The sequence below is a fragment of the Vulpes vulpes genome, chromosome 3 (assembly GCF_048418805.1).
Source record: "Vulpes vulpes isolate BD-2025 chromosome 3, VulVul3, whole genome shotgun sequence".
Classification (NCBI taxonomy): domain Eukaryota; kingdom Metazoa; phylum Chordata; class Mammalia; order Carnivora; family Canidae; genus Vulpes; species Vulpes vulpes.
In genome coordinates, this window is record NC_132782.1 from 126,997,199 (window position 1) to 127,020,053 (window position 22,855).

The 22,855-nt window shown below is 35.1% G+C and overlaps 1 protein-coding gene across 4 annotated transcripts in view; it reads left to right on the forward strand.

Annotated features, from left to right (window-relative positions):
* Positions 1–22,855, forward strand: part of DPYD (dihydropyrimidine dehydrogenase) — a 793,145-nt gene that overhangs the window by 345,473 nt on the left and 424,817 nt on the right. For all 4 annotated transcript variants that reach the window (XM_072754539.1, XM_072754541.1, XM_072754540.1 and 1 more), the window contains 3 exons: positions 359–466; positions 2,280–2,449; positions 18,412–18,622. In XM_072754539.1, coding sequence (XP_072610640.1) covers positions 359–466; positions 2,280–2,449; positions 18,412–18,622 — 489 coding nt within the window. The remainder of the gene's footprint in view (positions 1–358; positions 467–2,279; positions 2,450–18,411; positions 18,623–22,855) is intronic.

Below are 22,855 nucleotides of genomic sequence, written 5' to 3' on the forward strand. Positions count from 1 at the left end.
TTATATTTAGCACTCTAATATGCTAGAAACTTATTTTTATTTATGACATGAGGAACTAATATAGCCTGATTTTCCCTTTAATGCTATATGTACATATATGTGTATGTATCCATGTTTCTGTATACCTATATGTGTACTTGAATACATGATATATGATGTGTGCTTAGTTATATAGTAAAGGTATACACTGAGGTCTGTAACAATGTTACATACATTTTTATGTTGATCTGCTTATAAGAATTCTCCCCCGCCCGGAACCACATTATTTTAATGATCTCAGCTTTCTACTTTTTAAAAAAACACAGTAGGAAAAATCCCTTCTTCTGTTAACAAGATTTTATAAATTTGTATTATTTAGGTTTGCCAGACCCCAATAAAAACCATATCTTCAAAGACCTGACGCAGAACCATGGATTTTATACATCCAAAGACTTTTTGCCACTGGTAGCCAAAAGCAGTAAAGCAGGTATAACATTGTTTTGTATTCTTAATGTTGCCTTTGTTGTTTATGTATCATAAATTTGTATTAAATCCAGGCTTAGGAGGACAGTGTTCAGATCTCAAACCATTTTTGCTATGCAAATATAAAGTTAAAAACATGTACGATGTAATGGTTTTCCAGGATCAACCATTTGTTCATTCTTCAATCAAACATCATCATAAGGATTTTTTCACTCTTTCATATAGAGGTCTATATCCTACATCATGTTAAATTGCTTCAAAGTGAGAGTCTTAAACAAACAGTGAAAGATGTTCTTAAATAGCAGGAACTTTATTTTAGGAACTATCTTACATTATATATTTTTTTCCTTAATTTTAAAATAGGATAAATTTTCACATATCTTACATAATTTGTGTCTAAGCAGGCAGAAAGAGACAGCAATTTTATGAAGTTAAAGGAAAACACTTTAATAGACAGATCCTAGTATGTAGGCTCTGTGTATAATATCACTTCATACAACCTAAGAGGAGCAATCAGAAGGTAAACCAGCCCGATGCTTTGGTTGGATGAGAGTCAACTAATTATATGTAAAAAGATATAAACTTACTTTTTTTAACCTGTAAGCTAAAAAGATAAGCTTTCTCTATTAGATCATTCTGCAGAAGTTTATAGCTAAACATGTTTACTGTCTCCACCTTCCTCCTACTTGGAGAAGGGGATTCTATACTTGCAGCTCTTTCTAAGGAAGATCATAGTACATATAACATATTTGTGAGGATTACAGGTACACTGGAATTCCAAATGCACTCTTCCAAGTAAAATGATTACACTTATAGAGATTATAGGCATATGCTGCCCATGGTATAATTTCATTTATAATAATTTAGCTTTCAGCCCAGGGATTGATCCTGGGGTCCCGGGATCGAGTCCCACGTCGGGCTCCCTGCATGGAGCCTGCTTCTCTCTCTGCCTGTGTCTCTGCCTCTCTCTCTCTCTCTTTCTGATAAATAAATAAATAAATAAATAAATCAAAGAAATCAAATAAATCAAATAAATAAATAAAATAATTTAGCTTAGCAGTAGTTTTATTTAGTCTGATAACACAGTGACATCTAACACATAGAGAAACCTTCGTTTTACTTTTTTTACAAGAATCTTCATATAGACATCTAATCCCCATATACATGTCCTTGAGAAATGGACACTTAGAAAGTCATATTTCTTTTATAGCTCTATTTTACAAACAAAACCAGGGAAAAACTGTAAAGGAGAAAGTTCATTTTAACTATATCAAGAAAACAGTTGTTAAAAATTCTTCAGTTTCATGGAAAGCATTTATTCAGTGCGTAAATTTTCAAAGTTTCCAAAATATGATATATAGTGGGGCTATATGTTAGAAATCCTATAGAATAATATCTAAATAAAGTATTTTCATGAAATGCTGTGAATTATGTTTACCCAGATGATGATCACTTTTTTCTTCTAACAAACAGAAACTTAATGACACCAAGTTAAAAACACATATCTGACTTTGACCAAGCATGTTTTAATTGATTGATTCGTTTGTTATGACCTAAACTCTTCAAAATGTGTTGTATCTATCCTTCTAGAAGGAAAAAGAAGTTAAAGGTACTGACTATGAAATTACATATATGAGCATATTTTTAAAATGGGAATAAAACTGTCTTTCAATGAAGCAGAATAATTTGATAGTGACACTCCATCCTCGAAAACTGCAAGATGCAATTTTACAGTGCTTTGAGTACAAGTATCTTTTGAGCTGTCATGCAGAAATGGTTTCTCTACTTGAAAATGGGGTTTTCCTTTCATCATTCAGGAATGTGCGCCTGTCACTCTCCATTGCCATCGATACGGGGAGTCGTGATTGTACTCGGAGCTGGAGACACTGCTTTTGACTGTGCAACATCCGCTCTATGTTGTGGAGCCCGCCGCGTGTTCATCGTCTTCAGAAAAGGCTTTGTTAATATAAGAGCTGTCCCCGAGGAGGTAAAATGGAACCATCAGAAAATATGGAGTTGTAATGTGACGGATTTTAGGAGATGAAACTGTTAATGTGCAGTCTCCTAGTTAAATCATTAGAATGTTCTTGAAATTGTGAAATGCAAATTTAAAAATTTCCAGGCTCACCAAGGTTTTTTTTCTTTTTTCTTCTAATTCAGACATTCAAAGTAAAAGAAAGTTATTTTATAATACTTTATTTGGATAAAATGAAAAATTTATTTTTATCGGTACTGAGTGCTTCTTATTCTTACTGTCAGTATCTTTGAAATGTATTGTATTTAACTAGTAACAGTGGAATGTGCTAAGTTTTCGTTTCGTGAACAATAGGTACTCATCACAAAATGTAGGATATTAGGGGAATGTGGTAATTAGAGACATTTGGAATTCTCTATAAGCCAAGTTTACAAGCTGCATTCGAAGTCATATGCCTTGGTTATACTTAAAGTCGGTTCATTTTGCTGTGAAGCCAATAGAACAAAGAGATTACCATTTATTTTTTTTAAGAGCTCTCGTGTAAGCATTATTTAGAATTAATAATGAGTTAACTTACTAAAATGACAGATTTAAAATGATTTCATTCTTACAAGTGACTGGTGACTAATCTTGGGTGAAGCATTGGCTGGGTACATGTACCACGGACTTCTCAAATTTTAATGCTATTAGCAGAAGATAATGCCTTATAAAGGATATTAGTCCTGAGAATAAGAACAAAATGTATTTATAGAAAGATAAATTACTCATGTTATCCAAATCAGTATGAATTTGATTTACTTTAGAATGCCTTAATATATTTGGAGCCTGTATACCAGGTAAAAATTATAACTGTAGTCAATAGGTAATTTGCCACATGTAGATTAACCACAATAGATTAATCTCACTAAGATATGAGATCACCACTGGTTCATGATTGGATTTCAGATGTCAACTTTGTTCTCTGGGCTTTTTTTTTCTTTAATCCATTCTACCCATTCAGACTTTTTTCCAAAATCCAAGGTGGAGATGGTCACATAATTTTGGGAGTTTGTTTCTGGAGTCTGATCTATAGCATCAATCAGTGCGATTTCATTATGTCATAAATAAAAAGAAAACATCCATACTGAAATTAAGTGACTTGCCTAAGATCAAAAAGGATGGGAGCTAATTTTATTCATCTGTGTATCTCCATGCAGAGCACAGGTTCTCAGCAAAGAATAAATAGTTGACACATATGTTTTGAACTAAATGTTTTAAATCTTGTTTTTCTGAATAAGAAGTTTTCATTGGAAAAACTTCACCGTGAGAATTAGAAGGGAAGATGACCCTGGATGGAAATGACAGTTTATACTTTATCTTATAGCCATCTTCTGTTAACACAGATAGCTAGAAATAAGTGATGGCTATTCCTTCTGCCCTCAGTGGAATACACACAAAAAATGAGACCAGATAATTACTTAGAAGGTAGAGGCAGACTTTTCTTTTCTTTTCTTTTCTTTTCTTTTCTTTTCTTTTCTTTTCTTTTCTTTTCTTTCTTTTCTTTTCTTTTTTTCTTTTCTTTTTTTTCTTTCTTTTCTTTTCTTTTCTTTTCTTTTCTTTTCTTTTTTCTTTCTTTCCTTTCCTTTTCTTTTCTTTTTTCTTTCTTTCTTTCTTTCTTTCTTTCTTTCTTTCTTTCTTTCTTTCTTCTTTCTTTTTCTTTCTTTTATTCTTTCTTTCTTTTCTTTCTTCTTTCTTCTTTCTTTCTTATCAACCAGTATACATTGAGCCCATTGTGTACCAGGCATTGTCTTGACAACTTTAATACAGCCTGTACCTAGTGAGGGAAGGCACTTGATGAACAAACAAATTAACTACACATAAATAGTATATTGAAAGGTAATTAGTGCTATGGAGAAAAGTTTATTAATGTAGAGGGCATTTTTATTTGGGGTGAAGGTACAGTAGAAGAAGTGGCAGGATTTGCCATTGTATATAGGTTAGCCCAGGAAGGCCTCTCTGATAAGATGACTTTGGAGCATAGAAATGAAGACATTGAGGGAATATAGACATTCCAGGCAAGGCAATTGAAGAACACTGTTAAACTTCTGGGAGTATTAAAAAATAAGTCAGTGTGACTGGACCAGTGTAAGAGAGGACAGTATGTGGCACACTGGGTGAGGTCTTGTAGGCCTTTACTTTTTTTGTATAAAAGTGGAAACCACTGGACTGTTTTGAGTAAGGAAGCACCAAGATCTCAGTTAAAAGTTTAAAGCATCTGCTCTGTTGAAAATTGACTAAAGAGATTTGATTCAGAAGCAGGGAGACTGTCAGGGGCTAATTAAAAGAGTAGACTATCAGTCAGTGGGACTGGCTTATGGGATGGAAAGAATCAGAGTCTAGACATAGCTGATCATAAGGCCAGAGTTCACTGGGCTGAGCCATGGTTTCCAAACTGTTGAAAAATAATGGGTCTTTGGAACAAAGCCCCACATCTGCAATACAGCTTTGGTAGAACTCAGGTGGATCTCAGGCCTAATTAAAACCACAAAAACAAATGTTTGAATGTTTATTATTGGCTTACAAGAAACCAGATTTTTATATGATCTTTAAATTCCTTGACTGTGAGCTCCATAAGGGCAGGGACCATGGTCAGCTATCTTGGTTCCTTTGTTTCTTCCCCCTGCCTAGCACAGTGGTGCCGCAAAAAAAGTGTTCAGCAAAGAATTGTGAAATGAATGTTTCCTGAAGGGAATTGGTATCCAGGGCTTCTGTCATTAAAAGAACTAATACTTTTGGGGCAGCTGAGTGGTTTAGTTGGTTGAGCATTGGACTCTTGATTTCAGCTCAGGTCACAATTTCGGGGTTATGAGATAAAGCCCCACGTGAGACTCCATGCTCAGTAGGAAGTCTGCTTGAGATTCTCTCTCTCCCTCTTCTTCTCTCCTTTTGCCCCTCCTCCTCCCCCGCTCACTCACTGTCCCTCAAATAAATACATAAATAAAGTCTTTTTTTTTTTTTTTTTAGAAGGGCTAGTACTTTCCAGGTTAGATCAGTATGACAGTAATAGGCCTTTGAAGGTTAATTTGGTAATTTTTGGCAAAATTCCTCAGCATGAGAGAAGGAATAATACATAATACATTATCAGAATACGCATAGATTTTAGGGTTGGGTTTTTGGCCAGTGCCTATGTTTTATGGGATTGGAGGCTTTTAGTATTTCCAGAGGTTCTGGTATTAATGCCTCATGTCCATCACATGATTTTGGTACATCAAAAGAGAGCCCATGACTAGGCAGTGCTAACACTTATGAAATGGGAAAGTCAAGAGGAAGTTTGTACTTCAAGACAGGGTTTTTTTTTTTTTTTTTTTTTTTAATTTTTATTTATTTATGATAGTCACACACACAGAGAGAGAGAGAGAGAGGCAGAGACACAGGCAGAGGGAGAAGCAGGCTCCATGCACCGGGAGCCCAACGTGGGATTCGATCCCGGGTCTCCAGGATCGCGCCCTGGGCCAAAGGCAGGCGCCAAACCGCTGCGCCACCCAGGGATCCCAAGACAGGGTTTTGAGAGAATATATTCTAGGAAAAAAATGATAACCAACATGAAAGATTTAATATCATTCCCAATTTCTCTGTAATTCTCGTATTCTTTCTATGCTTTCTACCCCTAATACACTCAAACTACAACTATGCTTGTTTTCTTTAAAGTCAGTGAAGAATGGCAAAAATGGGTATTTAGGGTTTTTCTCATGTATGTGTGTTGTTAAATGGGTTTGGGCTCTTGGATGGAATTTGGGGATAACATGATTTTTTTGTTGGTAAAGGTCCCCCTCATTAAGCATGTCATTGTGCATATATGCAAAGCTTCAGTCTGATTTTCAGATGGTATTAGAGGGAGGGAAATGCAGAACAATATAAAGTTCTCTCATCCTTTCCTGGCAAATATGAATTATTATAGAAGCCAGTTACATTTAATGTTACGTTGTTAGTAAGAAAGAACAGTGACTGGATCCAGAAATGCTTTAATCTGCTAAAGTAGGAGGCAACACCCAATAGATTCAGCAGTGACACCCAGGTCCCATTTTTTGAATGTAGATGTTTTCAAACTTCAGTATGCATCAAAATCACCTGGAGGGCTTGTTAAACACAGCTTGCTGGGCCCTAGTCCCAGAGTTTCTGACTCAGTAGGTATGGGAGGGGCCCGATAATTTGCATTTTTAACAAGTTTCCTGGTGATGCTCAGACTGCTGATCCACTGCTCTTACATATCATCAATGTAGTTTCCAGCTGTCTAATTAGAGCCATAAGCAGTGTACTGTTCAGGGGCACTTTCCATCTTAGTTAAGAAAGCATTAATATATGTGATACAGGTTTGATGAAACAAAGATATGGAGGCATCGTCAGCATATTGATGTAATTCTGATTCCAAATGTCTTTCAGTCTCCCTTGTGGCCTCACACACATGCTAAATAGGATGCTACTGACAAACTAGCTCTTCTCAGCACTGGGTCCTTAGGGAAACCAGCCAATCACTCGGCACTATCCTCTAAGAAGATGAGGGAAAATCTGTTAATAATTCCCTCCAGTACTTTCTGCAAGCTTAAATAGGTGAGATTAAATTTCACAGGATAACAGAATCCCCCAAAATGCTGGTATTAAAAGCTGTTGACAGATCAGATAAAACTGCAAGAATGCTTTAGGCAGTTGGGAATCCCTAAAAGGAGGCATGAAGGTCAAGACTCAACAGACCTGCTTGAGTAGGTAAATTTAAAGGATAAGGTTATGGAAGGACTTTGTAGTTCTTATTAATTATTACTGAGAAGAATATGGTACAAAATTAATTTAATAGTACAATCCCACACACAAATTTTAAGAATCTGTTGTTCATGTATTTAATTTCCCAATATCAGCAAAACATGGATTTCTAATTCTGCCATATTATAAATGGGCTTTCTATTGGCTTCCCCCTGTTCATCTGCCAAAATATTAACTGATTTACCTTTGGTATGCCTATTTCCACATATTTGAGCTATTCAGAGGGAAACTATTTTGATAATTCATGCTACTTCATTATTTTTAATAATAAAAATGACAGCACCAGGTTGCCTAATCAGTCAAAAATTTGTTACTGTAACTCTGAAATAATATATTTCCTTTTTTTTTTTTGGAAATAGTATATTTTCATGTGTAAGAATGTGACTTTTTGTTGACTCCTAATACCCCATAATGGATCCTGTATATGGCACAATCTGTAGGCCTCCCCTCAGACATTTTTAATATCAAATGATGTTTAAGCTACATCCATTGATACTTCTATTATATACATCTTACTGGCTAAGCATCCATTTTATACCAGTAAGTAATGCTTTCCTAAAGTTAAATATAGGAAATGTGAACTTGGGACTGTTTTTAGAAAATAACCTCTATATGGTAACAAATTTAATTTTACTTACTAAGGGTGATACTTTTAGCAGCACTTCAACATTTGGCACCTGCACATCATTTAAGTTTGTATTCTTCACAGAAACTAATCAGAACCTGTTAGCATGATGGGCAATATGAAGATACCTGAAAACAAACAAATAAATAAACATATAGGGATCCCTGGGTGGCACAGCGGTTTGGCGCCTGCCTTTGGTCCAGGGCGCAATCCTGGAGACCCGGGATCGAATCCCACGTCAGGCTCCCGGTACATGGAGCCTGCTTCTCCCTATGCCTATGTCTCTGCCTCTCTCTCTCTCTCTCTCAGTGTGTGTGTGACTATCATAAATAAATAAAAATTTAAAAAAATAAAAAATAAACATATACAATTGCCCCCAGCACACAGTTAATTAGTGGCAGCTAGGGGCTCCCCTGGTACTAAGATATTAATAAGTATACCTTAAATAGTTTAATGATAGCATGGGAATGACATTTCAAGAATCTGTGTGTGTTTACATTTTTGAAAAGGGTGAAAATTCAATGTCACATGAGAAAGTAGAATGGAACAGTTGAAAAGCTTTTAACTAAAAGTTGGAGAACTTGGTTCTAGGTTACATATCCTAGCCTGAGAATGCCCATCTGTTGTAATTAGATGCTTCTGAAAGCTTTTTATATCCCCCAAATTCTGTATTTTGAACATTGAGAGAAAGATATCTGAATGATGTGGAATCTGGATAGGAGCTCTATCTCCTCATGGAATGACAGCAACTCTATACTGAAAAGTTTGGCCCTGTCTAGAAATATTACACTTGAAACAAATTGCAGTTTTGTTATCCCAACCATTTGGTAAGGTAAAAATCTGCTGCATTCAAGACATGGATATCAAAGAAACTGGCAGGTGAAGTTGTCAGAATTCTCCCCTGCATGTGATAATTCAAATGGCAAGTGGGACAAAAAAAAAAAAAAAAACACAACAAACAAACAAAACCTGTAAATAGTCCATAAGCCAACAGAAGCCCGTGCTCATCCAAGATTATATACTTTAAAAGCTTACCTATTTTCAATAATTCCAAGGGAAGGATGGTGAGTATATTATGTTGAAAGGGATATCTTTAGAGCTGAAAACTATGTATCTCTTAAAAAGGTTTAATAATCATTTATGATTCATATGTATATATGTATTTATGTATATACATATCTATGTGTATGTTTACAGACGTGGACATATAAAACATTAGCAGCAAAGATTTATTTTATCAAATCACTGTCAAGCTTTATTACATAGCAGTGTGTTATTACTCTATTAACTTTAATGTGAAAGCTAGAAGCCCTTCTCCCATTAGTAATATTCCTCTCACTTTTCCAGTGTCTTCTTTTCTTGTCTTATACATTGACAATATTAAAAAGTAATTTGCATAATTTTAAAAAATATGCATGTTGGTCAGGCACCAAAACCAAAAGATAAGAATAAATGAAAAAGATGCATGAATTAATATAAAAACAAATGATTGTCATTTTTTAAAGATTTTTTTTTTCTTTTAAAAAGGTGAACTTGTCCTTCAAGGCCTGCTCCAAATGTCATTTTTTTCTTTGACGGCTTCTTTAGTTTCCTCCTAATTAACGTCTCCCTCCTGTGAGATTTTATAGCTTTTATGCTTCCTGTATAATAGCACTTGTCACATAGGGTAGTTATTACTTTATACTCACCCCACAAATTAAAATGCAAGCTTCTTCAAATGGGTTGGTTCATTCAACTTGTATCTGATTCAAAGTATAGAACAGTGCTTAATCCAAAGCATCAAATTGGTGAATCATGTTGAATAATATTTTCCTTATAGGAAGACTTTAAATGAAAATTAAATATTCAAGATATATAATTTATACATATATACATACATACACCTCAGGATTACCACTGATAGCTTTTAAATAAGTAATACTTTAATTTTTAAATTTTAAAAAATATATCACATTACAATACCAACGTAACATTAGAAGTTGATTGAAAAAAATTAATTGTTCCTGCTCTTCAGTCTTTTAAAAGATAGCTAAGACTTTAAAAAAAAAGAAAGAAAGAAACTATAAGTAATATAAAAGGTACAAATTAATAAACATTTTTAGAAATAGGATTAGAAGAGAGGATCCTTGTTTAACAGAATTTATTCAAAGAGGGATTTGAAAATTGAAGAAGATACTGCAAAGGCACCAAAATTATACAGAAGATAATTTTGTGAGCTATTCTGACAGCAGCCAGGAATGCTTAACTGTAGCAAAATCTAATATGAGGAGTGTTAAGAGTTAGTCAGATTTAAGAAAATGTCGTCAATCATGAGTAATATTTAAAAATACACTCTTCTTGGGGCGCCTGGGTGGCTCAGTCAGTTAAACATCTAGATGCCTTCAGCTCAGGTTATGATCTCTGGGTCCTGAGATGGAGCCAGGATTGGGCTTCCTGGTCACAGGAGAGTCAGCTTCTCCAGCTCCCTCTATCCTTCCCCCCTCCATGCACTCTCTCACTTTCTTTCATAAATAAGTAAAATCTTGAAAAAGTAAAATCAAAATACTCTCTTCTTGTTAGAAAAGATGTATTTTGTGATGCCTGTGTAAATGCATTTAAGCCTCTAAATTATCCCATGCATTGTGTTTCTTGTTTTCGCAGCTCAATAGTGTCACAATAAAACAGTTAGGGGCCACTGTATCCACTGTGTTGTACAACTCTCTCATGGAAAAATGTTTATTTCTGCTCAAGATTCTTCCATTTTTAAAAGCTTAAAAACTTTAAAAGCTTTAAAACCCAATGCCTAGGGCAGCCCGGGTGGCTCAGCCCAGGGCGTGATCCTGGAGTCCCAGGATTGAGTCCTGCATCGGGCTCCCTGCATGCAGCCTGCTTCTCCCTCTGCCTGTGTCTCTGCCTCTCTCTCTCTCTCTCTCTCTCTCTCTCTCTCTCTCTCTCTGTCTCTCGTGAATAAATAAGTAAAATCTTAAAAAAAAAAAAAAAAACACAAAGCCTGTAACATCATAGTAGGTATTAAAAGGAACCTCAACTTGTGGTTTCAGCAAACTTTTTTTGCCAAAGAAAAGAATAATTGCAGAATTAGCTTATATATTCTAGAGAGTTGTAAACCTATCAGAATTGCTCTGCTCTCCACAACTGACTGTGTGAGTCTATATAAACTAAAAAGTACAAAACAGGTTAAAAACTGTTTAGTAAATTAAGGAAGATGAGATCAAGAGTGAGTAGGCAGGGACGCCTGGGTAACTCAGCAGTTGAGCGTCTGCCTTTGGCCTGGGGCGTGATCCCAGGATCTGGGATCGAGTCCCATGTTAGGCTTCTTGCAGGGAGCCCTCTGCAAGTGTCTTCTTCTGCCTGTGTCTCTGCCTCTCTCTCTCTGTGTGTCTCTCATGAATAAATAAATAAAAAATATATATTTAAAAAAAGAGTAGGTAGGCAGAATTTACCGCCTTTTTCTTGATCTTTCTTCATCTCCTTGGTAACCAAATTCACCAGAAGATTGGATTGTGAAATCAGACTCAGACCAACTAGAGTAATAATCTGCATCAAGCATTCTTAACAAGTTCAAGGACATAAGTAAACCTGAAGTATGGTGTAAGCAGGGAGAGGTGCAGGACTCCCAACATGGTTTCCCAGGTCCCATCTTGGTGCGTCAAGATGTACTTCAACCCAGATTAATGTAGAGTCTCTAGCATCAGTAGCTCTGTCACACAAAAGGAAGCTGATGCAACTGTAAAATATCTCCAGTTTATATTCAGTTGCATAGTTTATGACTCTTTAAGAGATTCATGCCCCATAAATCCAGTTCCCAGGTTTTCTTTCTCATCTAGTTTTATTTTGTTTTTACCATAGCTATCCTAGACTATCAGGCATATCTTGCCAAAAGCATGCCACAGATAAGGGCTCTCCCACTTTCGGATGCTGACTGGTAATCTGTTTCCCAATGGCGTGTTTACAAGGGGATTTAACCAGGTGTCTTTCCTTCTTCCTTTGTTGAAATAAACTCTTTTACCTTCCTACATCTTTCCTCACCTAAGGGAAATAATCTATTGTATACTTCAATTTCCCAGTAACTAATTCCTTTCTAGTAATTGTAATTACTTCCTACTGATCTTTCAAGATTAGTTCATATAGTACCTTTTCCAGGCTTCTCTTTCTTGACCTGCACTGCTGTGCAGAATGCCTCTTTATATGCCATGAGTGCACACTGAGTTTATATGTGTTATCACACTGAATATGATTGCTGATTTGTCTGCCTCTGTGAGAGTTTTGAAAGCAGGGATCATTTTATTAGCTATAGAACCTAGCACCATTTTTTTTTTGTAAAAAATAGATACTTAATAAATGTTTTATAAATTCATGGGTGAATGGAACTCTTTTTGAGTGGTTATGAATGTTTGTGGTATATGCAATAATTTAGCAGTGATGAAATAAAATAATTTTTCAGGATTGTCCCTGACCAAAGCAGACTACCAAACAATGATTTGAAATTCCACCTCAGAGGTCCTCATGTTCATATGGAATTGATAACTTGTTAAATATCTAGCTATTCAAGGATCATCTTTACAAAGAATATTGTTTCTTCATATTATTTCTCAAACTTTGTATAGTAGAATTTAATGTATGCTGGGTTTGAGTTCTCATTATAGTCTATGCTTACTTTGCCTATATGCAATCTAAAAATGAGTTGACATCATGCTTTTAATTATAGTAAATTAAGTTGTTTCATAATTTCCACAGTATGATGCCTATAATATTAATCAGACCAAATCATCACATTACATAAAGTTAATCATTAAAATGATCATCATTACTGCATGCGATAGCATTCTATTTTTATTTCACTCAGCACTAACCATGTATCTTCCCTGAATATGGAGATAAAAATCAAAGCTAAGAAGGTTTTTCTTACTTTCCTTATATGGTATGAAGAGAGACTATTAATTTGGTTTATTGAGCCTCCAAAATGGAACCTTATAGATGTTTTCTCCTTCATTCCATTGGTGAAAATAAGGACAAGAGAGATTTGTATATTTGCTTAATGTAGCACTTGTCCCTCATGAGAATAGGCACCATCAGACAAGTAAATATGTGTGCCATGAACACAAGTGTTCATGTACCAAAACTACAGAGTTGCTGATTATTGATGGTCATTAAGAAACATTAGGTATTAAAAAGCGCTGAAATCTGTGAACTACTTAGTACAGAATGCCGATTATTTTAAACAGTATATTAAGATCCACTGCATGAGGCTAGACCACTGGTCAGTCTGGCCCATATTTTCACCATGGCAGTGTTACTGACAGCTGAGAAAGAACATCACTTACTTTTTATTTCAATCTCACAACATAGGTTGCTGTGGTCAGGTAGCAGCATGTCTTCTGCATGCCCAGTGTATTTACTTTGGGATGGATGTTTAGCAGACATTGACTCCTTATACTACTAATTATCCTTTCATTAACTTGAATGTACTCTGGGTTTTCATGTTAGTAATTCATCTTGGTAAACAAAATATTATTCAAAGTCTACTGCGTGCTAGTCACTTAATGTCCTTCCATGTGGCATATTGGCTAGAGTATATTCTGATTTGCCAGGCATCTGTCTGACCATTCAATCATTTGTTAAATATTTATAATAAATATAACTCCTCAACCCTGGGGATAGCAAATTAGGTAAGTTATTCTTTCTGTACTTAAAAGAGTTTTGTGAAAGAATTTACTAACAAATAACTTTATTTAAATTCTATTTTAATATTTTACTTTTGTATCTTAAAATTACATGTTCTATGTTTCTACTATCCACTTTATGAAGTAGTACTTCTTTGTCCTAAGCTTACACTTTCTCTGGATTCAAGGAGTTACCATTAATTCATTTATAATATTGAGTTCATAAATCCATCACTTGGTTCCTATATTTCATTATTTTACTGTACTTCTGAACTTACTTAGAATAAGAAGCATGAATCTCTTCCTACAGGGCAGCCTTTATCAAGCCAACCCCTTGACTTTTAATTTGCCTTTGACTAGATCCTTTCATATTCTAATTAACCTTGTTTTGAGATTCTATAACTAGAACCATCCAAAGTCTTATTCTTTCAAATATACAAGAGTTGCTGTCTTTGGATATTAATGAATATCACCCAGGATTTTGTTCAGGCATATCAGGATTTTAGCTAAGTTTTGTCATTCCTTAGTGTATTTTTGGTTTCTCTGAGCCTCAGTTTCTCTTCTTAGCAAGGCAATAATACTTCTTCCCACCTGGGATTAGTTGTGAGGACAGCAAGCAGCAGAGTGCCTGAGGTTGGGTGCTAAAGTTGTAAATCATGATACCTAGTATATTACTGGCTTTTTGCGTCATGATAAGAAGAAAAAGTTGGCTTAAAGCTTAAATACTTTTAAAAAAAAGCTTTAATATGTAAGTATCATAAAATATGTTTTGTGTGAAAATTAAAATGAGCCATATGTAAAGCACTTAAAAGAATACCAGCTCTCGTGGCTTCTGGGTGGCTCAGGTCATAATCTCAAAGTCTTGAGACTGAGCCCCCATATCAAGTCCCATGTTGGGCTCCATGCCTAGCGTGGAGCCTGTTTAAGATTCTCTCTCTCCCCTATCCTCTTGCCCCTCTCTCAAAGAAAGGAATGCTTGCTACCTAAGTATTTATTATTATTTTTGTCCCGTTAGGTATCTTAAATATGAAAGTAAATTCCTCTGTTGTCCACAAATAAATCAAAGGATATTTCCCTTGACACATGACTGTACTTACTTTGAATTCTCATTTTCCTAATATTTCCCTGCTGATTGAGATAAATCTTATCATCTCAAAAAAATCTTACAATCTCAGCTCTTCTTTTCCCAGTATATCAGTACTTTCCAAATAAATACATATGTTAAAGTGATATCTTCCTATCTTTCCTTTAAAAGTTTTTCCATCTCAATTTAAAAAAAAAAAAAAAAAAAAAAGGGATCCCTGGGTGGCGCAGCGGTTTGGCGCCTGCCTTTGGCCCAGGGCGCGATCCTGGAGACCCGGGATCGAATCCCACATCGGGCTCCCGGTGCATGGAGCCTGCTTCTCCCTCTGCCTGTGTCTCTGCCTCTCTCTCTCTCTCTGTGACTGTCATAAATAAATTAAAAAAATAAAAAAAAAAAAGTTTTTCCATCTCTTGCATACAATGAAAAATATCTACTTGATAACAGAATAGCAAGAAGTGGTATGATTTATGTCTGCTGCCCAGTTGTAAAGTCTTACATGTTTTAGAGAATATAGAACATGTCAAGTTTCAAAAGTTGAATTTCATAGTAATCTTTGTGGAGGCCACTGTTCACACTCCTCAAACTTCTGTGCACTATCACATAGTTGGCACAAATGCTGAATATTTAAATATAAGCTATTAATCCTAGTGCATATGGAAAATTATTATGTGAGCTGAGGATATATTATAGTTTCTTCACGTTCATAACCATATAGTTTTTAGGCCTTCAAAAGTCAAAACCATGGTAAGAATACTTCTAAAAGCAATTTTTCAGGCATTAAATCATTGATAATCATTATTTTAAAGGTTTTGATTTGCTTGCAGTGTTCAATTTGGTTTTAAATTCAATGCCTAAAAAAAAAAAAAAAAAAAAATTCAATGCCTAACTTGCCAAAAAGCATATCAGATTATCTACATAGAATAATAGATACTAAGTATTAATAGACATGAAAAGTAAAATGAGACAAAACAGACCTTAAATCAGTCTGAGACATTCTTCCAATATGTGCAGCATAGCTCAGGTTTTTATTTCTGCCCTTCACAGAAAAGAGAACTATTATAAATATGCATCATGTATTGATTTATTCAACCCATAAACATTTGTCATTGTTATTCAATCAAGTTTGGCATTATCATTAAAATTTAGTATCACTTGACATTTTTGAAACATAATAAACTGGTTTATATTGATGAGTTATAAGGTGCTATATAACGCAAATGTGACAAAAGTGATACAGAAAACATATCTTATGTATGGAGCCATATTTATTTTGTAATTAGAACTATTCAAGAAATAGTTTGCTTTCTAGAAATTACACATTTTATTTTGTAGGAAGTTAAGAGTCTAAGGTTCTTTGGCCTTTGCTCTTGGGCACCCTTTCTATTGGAATCATAATCCTAGTGGTAAGTGATATTGAATAGTCCGAAGAATGATGGGGGGCAGGGAGTGAATTCAGAGAATTGCGACTGCAAATAAATACTATTTACTTGCACTTTTTATATGTTAAGTTCCTTTAGGTGGTTTACATTTCTAAATTGCTTTAAATAACGGCACAAACCAACTAATTAGGTATTATCCCTATCTTACATATAAGGAGCCTGATGATCAGAGAGATTTACTTAGTGACTATCTCAAGTAAACAGTAGGATGAAGTTTCAAACCTTATTCAATTCCACTTATCCCTAATTTTTCTGTGTAAACAGTGAGCAATTTGAATCTGTTGTTTTGTATATTTACTACCCGTGATATACCAAATAGCTAGTATTTTTTATATCAATAATCTCTTAATTTTATAAAGAAAAGGAAAATATTGTATAATCATAATTTTTGTGGTCCAGTTTTTAAGGCTTTATGGCCAGTATTCAACACATATCTTGTTTTTTTTTTTTTAATTCTATTTATTTATTCATGGCAGACACAGAGAGAGAGAGGCATAGACACAGACAGAGGAAGAAGCAGGCTTCATGCAGGGAACCCGACGCAGGACTCGATCACGGGTCTTCAGGATCACATCCCAGGCCTGAGGCAGTGCTAAACTGCTGAGCCACCGGGGCTGCCCTCAACACATATCTTAAATAAGACAGAGACTGAATAGTTTTATGCCAAGATAGAGTAATGGCCAGTGTTCCTCAGGGTTTTTTAAGGTTGTATTTATTTATTTGAGATGGAGGGAGCTTGTGTGTGAGTTGGGAGGGGAGGGACAGAGGGAGAAGCCGACTCCCCTGCCTAGCAGGGAGCCTGACTCAGGATTCGATCCCAGGACCCTGGAATCATGACAGGAGCTGAAGGCAGAAGCTTAACTGCTGAGCCACCCAGATGCCCCATGTTTTGTTTTGTTTTTATATTGTCCCTCCAGGGAGTTTAGAAAAAAAATTTTTTTTAGTTAACTCCCCCCACACAAACACACATGCAAATACACTGTAATTTTAATACTACAGATACCCTGTATATTTGTTTATATACTATTTCTTATGGGTGGGGGGGTGCCACAAATTATTGTGACATCTAAGATTCCTTCCTCAAGAATCAGGTTTTGCTCCCTTATGGATGATTACTGTCATTGAGAATGCATGGTATAGACCAACTAAGTTCAGAGCTAGTCAGCTATAATCTGATAAGACAGTGGTTCACAAATTGTCATTTCTAGACCAACCACATAGCATCATTTAGGAATTTGTTAAAAATGCAGACCCTCAGGCCTCATCCAAGTCCTATAAATTAGAAATTCTGGGGGTGGGTCCATGCAATCTGTTTTAACAAGCTCTCTAGGTGATTCTGATACATGCCAAAGTTTGGAACCACTAATTATGGACAGAGTGCTGAGATATGGGTCTATGGCTTGATCAGAACATTAAGCAAGTCATTTTCTATCTAAGTTTTTCCATTTTGATGTTGCCCAGACAACTCCTGGTTTGGAGCCTTATACACACACCTTCTCAACCTCACTTGTCCTACTGAGAACCCACCTCTGTTCCATGAGGGAGGGAAAAAATGAGACTTAATACCCCCTCAACCTGTTCCGTAGTACATTTTTTAAAAAAAGACGACTCCGCATACTAGTTAGGATTACATTGACAATGGCCCCTAAAAACAGTAAATGTAAAAATGAATAGATATATAAAGAATTAATATTCTGTCTTGATAGGCGTCACATTATGGGCATGAAAATGAAAATAGCAGAATAAATGAGGTAATAGACCTGGACAATGGAATTTGTCAAGAAGAGCATCCTTGTTTCTCTTTCTTAAATTTTTCATTTGCAGTTTTATGAAGGGAAGATTAAATGTTATTTATTTCTTGATTCCACAGTTTCTCGATCTTTTCTCCTACCCACCATTTTAATCATGTACTTGCAGAGATTGGCTCACCCACTTGATTGATATATTTCCAGTTTAGATATATGCAACCCAGTAGTATTCAGAAGTATTTATTTTCACACGTGGCATGATTTGAAAAAGAATTTAACCTATAGAAATGAAAGCTTATAGAAAACAAGGCCACTATAGCCAAACCCTTATACGCCACCAGCTGTGGGGCATGCAGTCCCCAGAACTTGAGAACTTGAGAAATATCTTGTGATGCCATGCTCTATAAACTTCCCCATGACACCTCCAATCAATTTAAGACTCCCCTGAGTCAGTGATTTGCAGAATGTAAATAGCTGATAACTTGAACCTCAGCTTTGGTGAAAGAATAGGCTTCATGTTGATTTAACATGTTTTAAGCAGCAGCATGTCTAACTGAATTAAAAACCAAATATTAAATGGAGAAGAAACATTTTCAAATTTTTCTCTGTTCTTTTGTTCTTTAGGTGGAGCTTGCTAAGGAAAAAAAGTGTGAATTCTTGCCTTTCCTGTCCCCACGGAAGGTTGAATTAAAAGGAGGGAGAATTGTTGCTGTGCAGTTTGTTCGGACAGAACAAGATGAAGCTGGAAACTGGCATGAACATGAAGATGAGACAGTCCGTCTGAAAGCCGATGTGGTCATCAGTGCCTTTGGTTCAGTTCTGAGTGATCCTACAGGTAGGGTGTTGAAAGCTGAAAGGTGTTAGGCAATTGTCTGCTATTTTAGTGCCATAATAGTTTCCAGCTTTCAGGGCATTGTTTTTCACTTTAACATTCATTTTCTTCTTCTAGTTTGAAATCCAAGCAATCTTGATTTAAAAGGCTTAGGAATGGCATTTAGTGCTTATACAGAATTATTTTTAAAGTGGTGGGAATTGAAAATAACATTAATTTTCTTTTAAGCTGATAATCAAAATACATATTCTATTTTGTAATAACAATTGCCTGTTTCCTCTCTAAGAATGGCTTTTTCTTCAATTAGACCTTGAGTAAGAAAATGTGACAGAGAAGTTATAACAGCCAATCTTCAGTGATTCAGACAAATTAAGACCTAATGAATAGGCAAAAATAGAATTCAGGTGTACTACTATCCTCATGTTAAACTATCACTAGAAACATCAAAATTATCAAATTAGAAAGTTTGAACTCCTCTCATTTCAAATGAATGGCGTAAATGGACATGCTAAGGAAGAACAAAATGCTTCTTAAAAAAGGATAATAGGAAAGGGAAGTGTTTTACATAATATTCCAACTGAATAATAAGTTAATCAATCAAGGCTATTTTGTGTTACATTTTCGCCACACTGTTTTTGTGGGTCATTGATGATGAAAGCTTAGGTACCTATGTGCCTTCATTTTGCAAATTCTTTACCTTTTAATACATATTGTTGAAATGATGATTAACTCTCTTATATACTGAAAGGAAAATAAAAGACATTTCTCCAAGTCAGAGATTCATTATGAATAACAGTAACAGCAAAAAATCTAAACCTGACAATTCCTATACTTCCTACTATATCCATGTTAAAATTACATTTTGTGTCTGAAATAAGAAGAGATATATGTATGCAAATGTGCATTTTTATGCAACAGATAAGTAAAAAATTCAACCAGTCATCAGGATATTTTATCTGCAGGACATCAAACATCTTGGTATTTGGAAACATCCAGATGTTTAATGTCATCAAGATAAATGTTTTCAAATAGCTGGATGATGGCCTGAATTTGTCACTTTTCATCTAGATGTTTATGTGATATGTAGACACAGTCACAGTGTGGTTTGTTTATTCATTAACTGAGTTCAGGAAGAAAAAAAAGAACAACGCGTAAATTGCATCCTATCATCTAAAAAATACCATTCTTACTGCTCGGCACATCACCAGAAACTGAGTAAAAAGTTGAATCATATTTAACTAGCAAATCTGTTGATGATTCACTTATCAAAAACTAATTTAGTATACCCATCTAAATTTATGTTTCACAACTGACATCTCTAATATTAAGAAAAATGTATTTTTTCCTAAACAAACCTAAGTAGATATGACTCAGATCATAGAAAAAAAGCCTTTGCAAAACTTATGCTCATGTGTGTGAAGAGTGATTTAACTTAGTATTTAAAATATGAAGTACAAGAAAATTTGATCTAGTCATGTTTATTTTTCAAACTTATCCCAGAATGTGTTTATGTACTTACGTATTTTACTTTTGCGTGTTTCTTCCAATGTTTCACATCTACTACTCATAGACATTTAGAGAAATCAAAGAAAAATGATGGTTCACTTTACCTTTTTTCCCTCCTCTTCCTGACTTGAAATAACATAGTGCTTGAAAAAAATCATACTTAAATAGAATTACTTGCTTTTCCAGGGCCTTTCAATACTTACATTAATAAGCTACTTTCCAAGTGAGAGGGGACCTGGGAGAGATGGAAGGTTAAATAGTATCCATGCCTCTCCTCCCATCTAAATGTTTCAGGACCATTTTTTGAATGGAAAACTCTAAAGAAAGGGGGACAGGGAATCTAATTGTTGTAATTTTACTGAAAAGATCTTTACCCAAATGGCATTTAAAATTTTTTATTGTTTTTTAAAGATTTTATTCATTTATTCATGAGAGTCAGAGAGAGAGAGAGAGAGAGAGAGAGAGAGAGAGAGAGGCAGAGAGAAAAGCAGGCTCCATGCAGGAAGCCCGATGTGAGACTCGATCCTGGGACTTCGGGATCACGCTCCGAGCCAAAGGCAGATGCTTAACCACTGAGCCACCTGAGCATCCCAAAATTTTTACAAAATAATTTCAAAGTCAGCAAGTTTTCCTATATACACAGGTATTAGCTATAGTACAAATCAGTTTCCAGAAAGCAAGTTCTTCATTTAGGTAAGAAAAGAAACTATTCATGTCTCCTTCAACCTTAAATCTCGTTCCATCTTGATACCTATGTGATGCAATTTATGTGTGACACTTTTGTGATCATCACATGTACGATACTATGTGATTTAATACATTTATTGATAACACCTTTCTTAAACCGTCAGCCTGCCTTTCCACCCCTCCCCTTCCCTCCTTCCCAGCATCACTTTGCACAGGCTGCGATGAACTGCATGACAAACCCCATGACATTTTTTTAGTCCTCATCCTATTTTCTGCATTTGACAATGTTAAATATTTTTCTCTGAAATGCTCTAAGTCACTTAACCTTTCTGAGCCTCAACTTCTTCTTCTATAAAGACACAAACATAATAAAACCTTCTTCCCGTACCTTTCAGGACTGTGGTCAGAATTAAAATGAAGTAACATGAAAGTGCTTTGGAAATGTAACACGTTATTATTGTTTATGACCCTCCATTTTCTTGGTTTTTTTCTTTTAAATATTCCTCTTCTAAGCCTATCACTGAGTACTTTTCTTCCTCTAGCTTATGACTTTTTAGTACTTTCCCAAGTTCAGACTTTACCCATTTTCTCTTAATATATTTATTCCTTCAGCGATCTGATCACCTCATTAATTCATTTATTATTCATCCACACATTCACTCCTGTAAGAAAGACTTAATAACTTCTATGTGCCAGGTCAAGGCTAGACTTAGAGTAGACACTATTTCACTTCTGTGTAACTGGTTCCAAATTCTCTTTCTAGTCTGTGTCTCAGAAGACGTTTCATCCTTTATTACATGCTATGCATGTAACGAGCATTTACTGAGTACCTAATGAATGCCAGGTACCAAGTTGTGTTCCAGAGAGTACTAAGACGAATGAGGCATTCCTTCTACTTGAAAACCTCACAGTCTCAGGCAGGAGGCAGAGTTTTAAACAAATAATTGCTTTACGAAGCAAAGAATAATACATTTAGAGACACTGCACAGCATAATGAAGGATCACCTCATGAAGTTTCCCTAAGGCAGATCGCACCTCAACTTTGTTGTTATTTAAGTGGTACTGTAGTTCTCCCATCACTAAAGTTCAAAATGTTATCCCAGATTCAAATATCTAATTCCAGTTTTTCTTGTCATTAAATTCACCAATGTTACCCTATACTGTAGAATGAAGCACTTGAGAACTTCATCAAATGGCTTTATATATACACTATGTATTCAGCTTTATTTCCCACTCTTCCCTATGGGATTATTCTTCCCAGTATCTTAGCACAGGTGGGTTCCATACTGGTAATTCAGAAAGTAAGTCCTTGGTAAAGGCATTTTATACATACATATGCTGAAGTATTCAAGGAATGAAATAAACATGATAAATTATAAAGTATGGTGATAACATATTCTCAGCATTATCTTATTACAATATTTTAAATGAAAATACCTATAGCATCTCAGTTATACCAAATAACATGTATCTGTAAAAGTAACCTAAACTGGGAAATTTCAAGGAAATTAAATTTGTAATCTCAAGGATTTTTTTTCCCTTCTGTATACTGTGTTACTTTTGCAAGTCCTTTGTGTGTTTCACAAAGAATATAAAATAACTTTACTTAGTATTAAGCACTCACTATATCTGTAATAAATATTTCCTATTGTAAAAACAGTGAATGCCTTAAAGCTTATAGAAAAGATAAGTATTATCAAATTTACAAAACAAATATGGATAATATCCTCAGATTATAGTTGCTAATTATTTCATTTCTACCAAGGCTAATAACATTTATGAGTAATCATCATTTTTTTATCTAATTCTATTTTATTTCTATTTGTTTTTTTGGATTGTAGCAGTGAGTAGGAAATAGGAACAAAAGACTCTCTATTCCACATCCCTCTGCATGGAATATATATGTGCTTATTAGGAGCACAATTTAATTGAATCCTTCATTAACTACTGTCCCAAATTCTAAAGGCACTGTGGTGTTTGGTTCCTAATTTGATTGAGATAATAAAGTCTCAGCCTTATTTGATATCTTTCCTGTGAAAAAGG